We start from the raw sequence: 13,666 nt of genomic DNA on the forward strand, positions 1-13,666 counted from the left end.
ATATTGACTGCCTTTTGTGTCTGGGGATCCTCAAAATTCCAGACCATCTTGGTAGCCCACATTAGGCTTTAGAATTCCTTAAAATTGTATCTCTTTTGTTTTTTACTTCTTTTTTTTTTTAAGTATTTATTTTTGGCCATGCTAGTATTATTATTGCCTGGAAAATTCCATTAGAGGAGACTGGCAGGCTATATATATAGTCCATGGGGTGGCAAGGAGTTGAACACAACTAAGCAACTGAGTACAGACACACACACTATTATTATTATAGCTTGGTGGCAGGAAAAGGAGGAGGAAGTACCCTGTAGTACAACTGGGGTAGGTAGGGATTTAGCTACAAGATCCTTGTTTACAAAGCTAAAAAGTTTTGCAGGTAATGGGAAGCCATTTGAAGTTTTTAACAGAAATGGTGTAATTGGATTTCAGTTCCAGAGAAACAATATGGGAGACAATATGGATACTAGACTGAGGTGATAAAGACCTGAACTAGGAAATGCTATGGAATGGAAATCAGAACTTGAAGTCTAAAGACTTCTAATGATTGCATACTGTGCGGAAAGTGTTTTATATGCACTGTTGCCATTTTAGAGCTTAGGAAACTGAAGTGAGAAATAACTTACCTGAGGTCACACATGCTGTGATAATGCCCGGATGGGAACACTTATATGTTTGTGTATGTAAAATAACAAATGACACATGCTCTGTATTTATACCCAGTGCTTTCCAGAGGAGGATCCTCAGAATACTGTTTTAAAAGATACTTTTGGCAAAAGCTTTTTAGAGACAGCTAGATTTGAATAAAACCCAACTTACCTCACCTTGTACATATTGTACATAAAAACAGAAATCCTATAATAAGTGTGTGTCTTTATGGGATTTGTGTTCCTGTTAGGATTGCTTTAATCCAATTTTCCCCAAACTGAATTTACCAAAGAATTCTCCTTTTGCATAAACTAAAGGTTTCATGAAATTCAGTTTGGAAATAGTAAAGTTCATGGAGCTATTGAAACATGGATAAGAATATATAGTATGTACATATAAAAATTTATTAGTTTAGTATTTTCTTAATATTCTAAACTTTCTTTGCTATGGATGGATATCAGCATCAGCTGGGGGAAAAGATACTCCAAATGATAATCAGATCGGAAATAATCAAACTGGAAATCCTGAATTACCACGATCACAGGAAGATTCAGATAATGATTATTTTAGCAACAGTAAAAGGTAATTAGTATGAATGATGATTCTATATGTCATAATCTTTAAGAGTGAGATAGCCAGGGTACTGTCTTAGAATCTTTATTTCCCTCCAATATAATAGGGGACAATGTATTGCTTAAATTTATTCTATTGTAATTCTTTTGTAATCAGGGGCAATCTAAATGGCAGAAAAGTTTCTGTCCTCGTTTTTGTTTCCTAGAATTAATTTTTCTGGCTCTTTTACATTCCTGGTTATAGTAAACTAATCATTATGCTTGAGTTTCACATTAGTATAATTTCAGTCAAAATTATAGTACTTAAACCAAAGCTTTGCATATAACCTTTTAAAATTAAGGTAAGGAATTTTATAAATAATTATTCTCAAAATAACTATAAATAAAGTATGTTTATTAAATTTCCAGTTAGTTTACCTTGCTATCAACATTGGACTGTGATTTGAATTTAACGATAATGGACGAGTTTGAGCAAACTCCAGAAGACAGAGGACAGGGAAACCTGGTGCACTGCAGTCCATGGGGTCACAAGGAACCAGACACGACTTAGTGACTGAACAACAACATAATGAAATATTATAACTCATGCTAAATGTATTTTATGTTAATCATTAATGAGTCTGAAAGATAATAGTTTCAAGATGACTTAAAAAAATTTTAATGTTATATTTGTGTTTATAGAATGTTAAACAATTAAAAACATGAAAAGCTAATATTCATGTAATCATTTTAAATATGACTTTCAATTTCATCATTCCCTTTTAAGTCAGTTTCTTTGGAAAAATGAAGATGATAGAGCTAATATCATTAGAAGAGAGGATAATCAGGTATGATTTCTAAATTTTTCTTAAATGTAATATTGTACCATAAATATACTGAAATTGAAATGAAACTGCAGATTAAAATGCCCACGTTTTCTACCTTATACATTAGAGACAGGGGAGATAAACTTCAAGAAAATTCAGGAGCCTGCCAATTCAGTGAAATTTCTGGGAGTTTTATGGTCTGGGAGATATGTTGAGATATGCCCTTTAAAGTAAAAAACCAGGTATTTGAACCTTGCCCCAGCTACCATTGAAAATGAGTCACACGATGGACCTCTTTTGAATTTGGAGATTTTATCGCATTTGGATGTGCGGCTCCAATATTTCCTTTTTTTTTTTATCAAGTAATCTAAAAGACGATCAACTTTAGGCAGAAACAGCTCACAAAGTGATCCAAGAGACACAGCAGGCAGTGCTGCCAGTTGTGTGCTAACATTCATCTAGTCCACTGATACCTGATATGTAATAGGTTGGAATGCTGAATGGAGTCTGAGACAAGTCCTGGTAGAAGAATCACAGCTCAGAGCCTTTGAATTTTGGAGTAAAGCATGGCATCTGCAGCAAATACCTGTTTTGTTGTTGCTAGATATTACTAAAACATGCTATCTTCACACTTAAAAATAAAACTTCCACCTGGTGGGTACTGAATGCTCTTTCACTATGGCCTGAATTTTAATTTCTTAGGTTACCCATACATTTGGTTTGATCCTGTTTATATATTTTATGGGCTCCATTTTGATAACTTTTTTGAAGAACTACCTTTTCAAGTAGTTGAAGTATTTTTCTCTTATTGCAAATCAAGATACTAACTTCTCATTTCTTCTTGTTTACATTTATTTGGTATACCCCATCTTCCTCCTCTACTTTCCCCCCCAACTTTTCTGGATTGCATTGTTTTAGGTACACCTTTATAGACATCATAAAGTTGGGTTTCATTTTGTAAACAGTCTGAAAGTCATTTTCATTTAGTAGATGAGTTATGTCCTTTTATGTTATGATGGGATTGATATGCTGCTGCTGCTGCTAAGTTGCTTCAGTCGTGTCCGACTCTGTGCAACCCCATAGACAGCAGCCCACTAGGCTCCCCCATCCCTGGGATTCTCCAGACAAGAACACTGGAGTGGGTTGCCATTTCCTTCTCCAACGTGTGAAAGTGAAAAGTGAAAGTGAAGTCGCTCAGTCATGTCCGACTAGTAGCAACCCCATGGACTGCAGCCCACCAGGCTTCCCTGTCCATGCGATTTTCTAGGCAAGAGTACTAGAGTGGCTTGGGATTGATATATTCGACCTCAAATTTGTCATTTTACTTTGCTATATTTACTATGTGGCTCATTTGCACCTTCCCCCTTCCTTGTATGTAAGAAGGTTGAATCTTATTCTAGTGTTTACCTTTATACTAATACAGATTTTTGTCAGTATTCCTCGCCCTCCTTTTTCCTTTTTTAAAATTTATGCTTCTTCAAAAATTTGAAATTTTTGATTTGTTACCTCTAAAATTATCCTCTGACTCCTACCTTTACATTCAAGATGATTAAAAAGTCATCCCTCTCTCTTTTCTTCCCTCATATACTTTTAGTTGTATCATTTCTACTTTGTTGAAGAACAGAACATTTATGGGTTGTGCTTCTTATCTTCTCCTCGCCCTTGTTTTAGTCTCAGATCTATAATTAAATACGTTCAACACTTACTGCCAGTTCTTTTGCACAAGATTTTTCAATCATTTCTTGGCTGGGTTAAGCTCCACTTATTTAAAAAAAAAAAGCTCCTACATACAATATTCCGTTACTTCTTCCACATTTAAATCTGTCTAGAGCAGGAATAGACAAACAAGGCTCAAAGCCAGTTTAGTGAAGTATGGGACCTAAAAATATTTTTAAGTTGGAAAAAGAAGAATTATAACAAATACCATTTGTGGCCTATAAAACCTAAATTATTTATTCTGAGGCCTTTTACAGAAGAAGTTTGCTCATCCCTGCTTTGAGCCTTGATACTTGAGGGATAGCTTGATTGCCTGTAACATCCTCAGCTTATGAACTTTTTCCTTGAGTTTATTTAAATGTTCCCCTATTGATGTCTTATTTTATTTGTTACCATTAAGAAGTGTGATGCCAAATTGATTTTATTTTCCTTGTAAATTGATTTTATTTTCCTTGTAAATTGATTTGTGTATTTTCTTCTGGAAGGCCAGAGTATTCCTTTAATGTGTAGTAGTTTTATCCAGCTATACTTCAGTTGAGCTTTCTAGGTGTGGTTTTTATGAGTACCCAGTGGGTCATTTTAGGGCTTCCCTGGTGGCTCAGCTGGTAAGGAATTCGCCTGCAATGTGGGAGACCTGGGTTAGATCCCTGGGTTGGGAAGATCCTCTGAAAAAGGGAACAGCTACCCACTCCAGTATTCTAGTCTGGAGAATTCCACGAACAGGGGAATCCAGTCCCTGGGGTTGCAAAGAGTTGGTCATGACTGAGCAACTTTCACTAGTGGGCCCTTTCAGTATGAAAATCAAGACTTCTTTTATTTCAACAAATTATAGTTCTAGAAAACAATATAAATAGCAGATCCATTCCATGTTTTTTTTCAGGGACACCAATTTGTCTTTATTAGTTCTTCTTTACCTTTTATTTCTGTTACTTTCTCTCTGATCAAGTTTACCATTTCTTTTTTTCAAATTTTTAAAATTAATATATTTATTTTAATTGGAGGCTAATTACTTTACAATATCATAGTGGTTTTTGCCAAACATCAACATAAATCAGCCACGGGCGCACATGTGTTCCCTATCCAGAACCCTCCCACCTTCCTCCCCACCCCATCCCCCAGGGTGCACCAGCCCCCTGTCTCATACATCAAACCTGGACCGGCAATCTGCTTCATATACGATAATATACACGTTTCAACGCAACCCTCTCAAATCATCCCACCCTTGCCTTCTCCCACAGAGTCCAAAAGACTGTTCTTTACATCTGTGTCTCTTTTGCCATCTCACATATAGGGTCATCATTATCATCTTTCTAAATTCCATATATATGCATTAGTGTACTGTATTGGTGCTTTTCTTTCTGACTTACTTCACTCTGTATAATAGGCTCCAGTTTCATCCACCTCATTAGAACTGATTCAAATGCATTCTTTTTAATGGCTGAGTAATATTCCATTGTGTATATGTACCACGACTTTCTTATACATTCGTCTGCCATTGGACATCTAGGTTGCTTCCAAGTCCTGGCTATTGTAAACAGTGCTGCAGTGAACATTGGGGTACACGTGTCTCTTTCAATTCTGGTTTCCTCAGTGTGTATGCCCAGAAGTGGGATTGCTGAGTCATATGGCAGTTCTATTTCCAGTTTTTTAAGGAATCTCCACACTGTTCTCCATAGTGGCTGTACTAGGTTGCATTCCCACCAACAGTGTAAGAGGGTTCCTTTTTCTCCGTACCCTCTCCAGCATTTATTGTTTGTAGACTTTTTGATGATGGCCATTCTGACTAGCATGAGATGGTACCTTATTGTAGTTTTGATTTGCATTTCTCTGATAATGAATGATGTTGAGCATCTTTTCATGTGTTTGTTAGCCATCTGTATGTCTTCCTTGAGGAAATGTCTGTTTAGTTCTTTGGCCCATTTTTTGATTGGGTCGTTTATTTTTCTGGAATTGAGCTGCAGGAGCTGCTTGTATATTTTCGATGTTAATTCTTTGTCTGTTGTTTCATTTGCTATTATTTTCTCCAATTCTGAAGGCTGTCTTTTCACCTTGCTTATAGTTTCCTTCATTGTGCAAACGCTTTTAAGTCTAATTAGGTCCCATTGTTTATTTTTGCTTTTATTTCCATTACTCTGGGAGTTGGGTCATAGAGGATCCTGCTGTGACTTATGTCAGAGAGTGTTTTGCCTATGTTTCCTCTAGGAGTTTTATTGTTTCTGGTTTTACATTTAGGTGTTTAATCTACTTTGAGTTTATTTTTGTGTATGGTGTTAAAAGTGTTCTAGTTTCATTCTTTTACAAGTGGTTGTAACAGCACCACTGTTAAAGAGATTGTCTTTTTTCCATTGTATATTCTTGCCTCCTTTGTCAAAGATAAGGTGTCTATAGGTGCATGGATTTATCTCTGGGCTTTTTATTTTGTTTCATTGATCTATATTTTTGTCTTTGTACCAATACCATACTGTCTTGATGACTGTAACTTTGTAGTATCATCTGAAGCCAGGCAGGTTGATTCCTCCAGTTCCATTCTTCTTTCTCAAGGTTGCTTTGGCTATTCTAGGTTTTTGGTATTTCCATACAAATTGTGAAATTATTTGTTCTAGTTCTCTGAAAAATACCATTGATAGCTTGATAGGGAGTGCATTAAATCTATAGATTGCTTTTGGTAGTATACTCATTTTCACTATATTGATTCTTCCGATCCATGAACATGGTATATTTCTCCATCTATTTGTGTCATCTTTGATTTATTTCATCAGTGTTTTATAGTTTTCTATATATAGGTCTTTTGCTTCTTTAGGTAGATATATTCCTAAGTATTTTATTTTCACTGCAATGGTGAATGGAATTGTTTCTTAATTTCTCTTTCTGTTTTCTCATTGTTAGTGTATAGGAATGCAAGGGATTTCTGTGTGTTAATTTTATAACCTGAAACTTTACTATATTCATTGATTACCTCTAGTAATATTTAAGAGTGTTTTGGGTTTTCTTTGTAGAGGATCATGTCATCTGCAAACAGTAAGAGTTTTAACTTCTTTTCCAATCTAGATTCCTTTTATTCTTTTTCTTCTCTGATTGCTGTGGCTAAAACTTCCAAAGCCATGTTGAATAGTAGTGGTGAGAATGGGCACCCTTGTCTTGTTCCTGACTTTAGGGGAAATGTTTTCAATTTTTCACCATTGAGGATAATGTTTGCTATGGGTTTATCATATATAGCTTTTATTATGGTGAGGTATGTTCCTTCTATTCCTGCTTTCTGGAGGGTTTTTAACATAAATGGATGTTGAATTTTGTCAAAGGCTTTCTCTGCATCTATTGAGATAATCACATGGTTTTTATCTTTCAATTTGTTAACGTGGTTATCACATTGATTGATTTGCAGATGATATTGAAGAATCCTTGCATCCCTGGAATAAAGCCCACTTGGTCATGATGTATGATCTTTTTAATATGTTGTTGGATTCTGTTTGCTAGAGTTTTGTTAAGGATTTTTGCATCTATGTTCATCAGTGATATTGGCCTGTAGTTTTCTTTTTTTGAGGGGGGTGCATCTTTGTCTAGTTTTGGTATCAGGGTGATGGTGGCCTCATAGAATGAATTTGGAAGTTTACCTTCCTCTGCAATTTTCTGGAAGAGTTTGAGTAGGATAGGTGTTAGTTCTTTAAATTTTTGGTAGAATTCAGCTGTGAAGTTGTCTGGTCCTGGGCTTTTGTTTGCTGGAAGATTTCTGATTACAGTTTCAATTTCCATGCTTGTGATGGGTCTGTTAAGATTTTCTATTTCTTCCTGGTTCAGTTTTGGAAAGTTATACTTTTCTAATTCTTCCAAGTTGTCCATTTTATTGTCATATAGTTGCTGATAGTAGTCTCTTATGATCCTTTGTATTTCTGTGTTGTCTGTTGTGATTTCTCCATTTTCATTTCTAATTTTGCTGATATGATTCTTCTCCCTTTTTTTCTTGATGAGTCTGGCTAATAGTTTGTCTATCATATTTATCTTCTCAAGGAATCAACTTTTAGCTTTGTTGAATTTTGCTATGGTCCCCTTTGTTTCTTTTTCATTTATTTCTGCCTAATTGTTATTATTTCTTTCCTACTAACCCCGGGGCTCTTCATTTCTTCTTTTTCTAGTTGCTTTAGGTATCAGTTCAGTTCAGTTCAGTTCAGTCGCTCAGTCATGTCCGACTCTCCGCGACCGCATGAATCACAGCACGCCAGGCCTCCCTGTCCATCACCAACTCCTGGAGTTCACTCAAACTCATGTCCATTGAGTCGGTGATGCCATCCAGCCATCTCATTCTCGGTCGTCCCCTTCTCCTCCCACCCCCAACCTTTCCTAGCATCAGAGTCTTTTCCAGTGAGTCAACTGGTCGCATGAGGTGGCCAAAGTATTGGAGTTTCAGCTTTAGCATCAGTCCTTCCAATGAACACCCAGGATTGATCTCCTTTAGAATGGACTGGTTGGATCTCCTTGAAGTCCAAGGGACTCTCAAGAGTCTTCTCCAACACCACAGTTCATAGAGTTAGGTTATTTATTTGACTTTTCTCTTGTTTCTTGAGGTAAGCTTGTACTGCTAAGAACCTTCCCCTCAGCACTGCTTTTACTGAGTCCCATAGGTTTTGGGTTGTTGTGTTTTCATTTTCATTCATTTCTATGCATATTTTTATTTCTTCTGTGATTTGTTGGTTATTCAGAAGCATGTTGTTTAGCCTCCATATGTTTGTATTTTTAATAGTTTTTTTTTCCTGTAGTTGACATCTAATCTTACCGGATTGTGATCAGAAAAGATGCTTGAGATGACTTCAATTTTTTTGAATTTACCAAGGCTAGATTTATGGTTCAGGATGTGATCTATCCTGGAGAAGGTTCCATGTGCACTTGAGAAAAAGGTGAAATTTATTGTTTTGGGGTGAAATGTCCTAAAGATATCAATTAGCTCTAACTGGTCCATTGTATTATTTAAAGTTTGTATTTCCTTGCTAATTTTCTGTTTAGTTGATCTATCCATAGGTGTGAGTGGAGTATTTAAAGTCTCCCACTATTATTATGTTACTGTTAATTTCCCCTTTCACACTTGTTAGCATTTGCCTTACATATTGCTGTGCTCTTATGCTGGGTGCATATGTATTTATAATTGTTATATCATCTTCTAGATCAAAGGCTTGACCTTTGATCATTATGTAGTATCCTTCTTTGTCTCTTTTCATGGCCTTTATGTCAAAGTCTATTTTATCTGATATGAGTATTGCTACTCCTGCTTTCTTTTGGTCTCCATTTGCGTGAAATATCTTTTTCCAGCCCTCCACTTTCAGGCTGTATGTGTCCCTTGTTTTGAGGTGGGTCTCTTGTAGACAGCATATATGGGGGTCTTGTTTTTGTATCCATTCAGCCAGTCTTTGTCTTTTGGTTGGGGCATTCAACCCATTTACATTTAAGGTAATTATTGATAAGTATGATCCCGTGCCATTTACTTTGTTGTTTTAGATTTGAGTTTATACACCTTTTCTGTGTTTCCTGTCTTGAGAAGATCCTTTTGCATTTGTTGAAGAGCTGGTTTGGTGGTGCTGAATTCTCTCAACTTTTGCTTGTCTGTAAAGCTTTTGATTTTTCCTTCATATTTGAATGAGATCCTTGCTGGGTACAATAATCTGGGTTGTAGGTTTCTCTCTTTCATCACTTTAAGTATGTCCTGCCAGTCCCTTCTGGCCTGAAGAGTTTTTATTGAAAGATCACCTTTCAATCCCCTTGTGTGTTATTTGTTGTTTTTCCCATGCTGCTTTTAATATTTGTTCTTTGTGTTTGATCTTCGTTAATTTGATTAATATGTGTTTTGGGGTGTTTCATCTTGGGTTTATCCTGTTTGGGACTCTCTGGGTTTCTCGGACTTGGGTGGCTATTTCCTTCCCCATTTTAGGGAATTTTTCAACTATTATCTCCTCAAGTATTTTCTCATGACCTTTCTTTTTGTCTTCTTCTGGGACTCCTATGATTCGAATGTTGGGGCATTTGACATTGTCCCAGAGGTCTCTGAGGTTGTCCTCATTTCTTTTAATTCTTTTTTCTTTTTTCCTCTCTGCTTCATTTATTTCCACCATTCTATCTTCCACCTCACTTATCCTATCTTCTGCCTCAGTTTTTCTACTGTTGGTTCCCTCCAGAGTGTTTTTGATCTCAGTTTATTGCATTATTCATTATTGATTAACTCCTTTTTATTTCTTCTAGGTGAAGTTTACCATTTATTTCTGTTTAATTTTCTTTGCTCCTTTTATTTCTATTCTCTATTATGCTTACTATATTTTTTTGGTCATATCTGTTCCTGTTCGAATACCTGTTATTCTGAGACAGTTTGTTTTTTTCTTTAATTTCTTTCTTCAATTTGGTCAATTTCCATTTTATATCTTCCTGGGTTTTTGTTTTTCCATTTTTATTCTGAATGTCTAAATTTGTGATTTATGGTGTTCGTTAATACCTAAAATGCTTTGAATTAATTTAGTACAATCTATGTTGGGATATTGTTAATTTTTCCTGCCTCTTGACTGCTGGTTTTGTTTTGTTTTAGTTCTCAATTTTAAGGTTTTTCAAAAAGTAACTCAGCATGGAAGTTAGATTATTTTATAGATGTTGTCTTTGCTTATTTGTTTTGGATTTTTCTGAATCAGTAGCAGGTGTTCTTACAGAGGAACAGGGAGTAGTGTTCTGGTGGTTTAGTTTAGCTTATAGATTAGGAGTGCCCTCTTCTGTTGTTATAATAAAATGCAGCTGTTTATTTTTAAATAAATGGGGCATTTGAGGGAAATGGTCTTTTTCCTTTGTTTACATTCTTACTGATTTAATTCAGCAGAGCTCTTAACTAACTTGACCACCTTTCTTTCTCTTACTAACTTGCTTAACAGAACATCTCTTGCTTCTGAAGCATTTTCCTCTCACCTAGTAACTATGTTTTCCCATAATTACCACCTCTCGTCCTCTACATTTTAAAAGCCCTTTTCTTTCAGATTCCTCATAGAAAGAGCTCTGATTTACCAGTTCATACCCTATCTCTCAATATTTCTCCACCACATGTAGGACCCTCCCCTTTAAGACTGAACTGTGGTTAATGTTCACCGTGTTATCTGTGTATTGTCTCTCTAATACATAGTCCCCATCTCACTCTGCTTAGATGTGAGCTCCTAAGCACACACTGGTGGCCTAGGGTGTTTATTTCTCCACTTACATGTAAATTAAAGTATATGTAAATTAGAGGATTCTGTGTCCTAGTTACACTGCAGTCATAAGTTATGGGTGATTATATTTGCTTTCTTTTTATAGCAGTTGAGAGCATGTGTGGAGAGATTCTAATTTAGGTGGTTGCCATTATCCTGTGGGAATCTGACCTTATAAGTTAACAAAATAAAATAAAATGCAATAAACTAGAAAAAATAATAAAACAAAGTAGGGATAAGGGTTTCTTAATGAGTTTGAGTGAACTCCGGGAGTTGGTGATGGACAGGGAGGCCTGGCGTGCTGTGATTCATGGGGTCGCAAAGACTGAGCGACTGAACTGAACTGAACTAAATGAAGATAAAAGTAGAAACTAATAAGTTACAGAAGTAAACAGCCTATTAGAATTGAAAAGAGTTCAAGATCTATAAAGTGGTAGTGGCAGAAACATCAACATTGGTAAGGCTTGAGGTAGTTTATCACAGAAAAGGTAGAAACACAAAAATTAGGTGAGATGAAGGCAATGTAACACAAATACAGAGGTGATAAAATTTATGAGAATATAATGTATGCTAAAATTTGAAAATGTGCTAGGATGTCCAATTTCTAAGCAAATATAAATGGTCAAAATTGGCTCAAGAAGAAAAAATTTAATAGCCATCTGAGAAACATTTAAAAGTTGTCATAGTAAATTATTAAAATCAGAAATCTTGGAAGGAAATCATGCTTAGAAAGGAATATAGATTCTTTTTTTTTCCTTTCGTGTAAATTTTTAGTTTGAAGCTCCTATGGTATAATGGCCAAGTAATAGTGGAATGGGGAAAATAGAGCACTGGAGAGGATCTATAGTTACAAAGACAGATTTTGGAGTTCATCACCTTATAAGTAAAAAAATTCGTTACTGCTGGCATTATCAGATGCTTACAAATAGGTGAAAAATAATGTGTCACCCTACCAGATCTTACTGATTTTCATGTTTGCTTACAGCTAGGTAAAACAGAGTACAACCCCCTACCAGATCTTATTGATTTTCCTTCACTTCCTTGTCAACCTGCTCCTTCTCCAGGAATAACTGATATATCTTTATCCCAGATTGAGAGTAAGTATGATGATACTATAAGTACAGATGATTTTATGAGGTAAAGTTAAATAATGTTAATGAGGACTTAATTGTTTAATGTGTACAGAGTTTTAGTTTGGAAAGATAAAGTTTTGGAGATGAAGGGGTGGTGATGCTTACAAAATATTATGAACACACACAGTGCCATTAAACTGTACATTTAAATATGATTAAAATGGTAAATTATGTATATTTTACCACAAAAAGTTAAATTATTTTAAAGTATATGATTGTTATTGTTGATTACTGCATATGTGTCACTAGTATTATGTCTACTTAAAAATATATATATTCTAAAATATACATTTTTCTATGTAAGATTTAAGTACAATAACTTTGGACCCAAGATAAATTTACGTAAAGAATTAAATCAAGAGATATAACTACACAAGCTTTACCTAGTTTCTATACATATATATAAGTGCAAAAGAAACATACTGTATTGTTTACATATATATATAAATCTCCTATAAATACTGAAATGACTCCTCAGTGTTTTCCACAGTGGCAAATCACTATACTACAAGTAGAAAAACAGAGTTTGGGGTAAAATTTATACTTGCTGTTTTAAGCATTTTTTTAGTTTTATATTCTATATTTTAGGACTTGACCCATCTTTTAGCTTTTAGGTATTTATGAGTATAGCTTATAATCTATTAGGGGAGAAGATTATTGAACAAATGAAACAAGTAAAGGAAGAAAGAAGATATCTGGGAAGAATTAGAGAAGATCTAATGAAAAAAGCTGAAAGGCTATTGGAACAAGGCAAATTAAAGCGCTGTCATGGTAAAATTTATTACATATCTTTTATCACTATAAAGGAAACTCAAGGTTTACAGAATTTATGCCTGTAAATTCTGTGCCTGTGATTGATTTTACAGAATAAATCACAAAATGATATTTACTGTTTTACTGTTATAGTTTAAATGGTACACTATTGATATAGATTCACTATAGGAAAGATGAAATCATTGTTTGACTATTATACACTAAATGCAACATGCTTTTTATTAAAATTCAATTATTTTTTATTTTATTTTTTTATTGAAGGATAATTGCTTTACTGAACATTGTTGTTTTCTGTCAGATCACAACATGAATCAGCCATAGGTATACATATATCATTTCCCTTTTGAACCTCCCTCCCATCTCCCTCCCCATCCCACCCCTGTAGGTTGAGAGCCCCTACTTGAGTTTCCTGAGCCCATCCTGGAATCCAAAGTCAAGTGGACCTTAAAAAGTATCACTCGAAACAATGCTAGTGGAGGAGGTGATGGAATTCCAGCTAAGCTATTTCAAATCCTAAAAGATGAGGCTATGAAAGTGCTGCACTCAATATGCAAGCAAATTGGGAAAACTCAGAGTGGCCACAGGACTGGAAAAGGTCAGTTTTCATTCCAATCCCAAAGAAAGGCAGTGCCAACAAATGTTCCAACTACCACACAATTGCACTCATCTTGCACACTAGCAAAGTAATGCTGAAAATTCTCCAAGCTAAGCTTCAACAGTACGTGAACCAAGAACTTCCGATGTTCAAGCTGGATTTAGAAAAGGCAGAGAAACCAGAGATCAAATTGCCAACATCCATTGGGTCATAGAAAAGGCAAGAG

General features: G+C 35.3%; 1 protein-coding gene across 1 annotated transcript in view; it reads left to right on the forward strand.

The window, feature by feature from the left end:
• Positions 1–13,666, forward strand: part of SPATA1 (spermatogenesis associated 1) — a 58,204-nt gene that overhangs the window by 32,635 nt on the left and 11,903 nt on the right. The window contains 3 exon segments of the mRNA XM_088835434.1: positions 1,110–1,224; positions 1,981–2,041; positions 11,924–12,035. Of these exon segments, the coding sequence (XP_088691560.1) occupies positions 1,110–1,224; positions 1,981–2,041; positions 11,924–12,035 (288 nt within the window).

The sequence above is a fragment of the Moschus berezovskii genome, chromosome 4 (assembly GCF_049115385.1).
Source record: "Moschus berezovskii isolate FMDL1 chromosome 4, NW_MosBer_1.0, whole genome shotgun sequence".
NCBI classification, from domain to species: Eukaryota; Metazoa; Chordata; class Mammalia; order Artiodactyla; family Moschidae; genus Moschus; species Moschus berezovskii.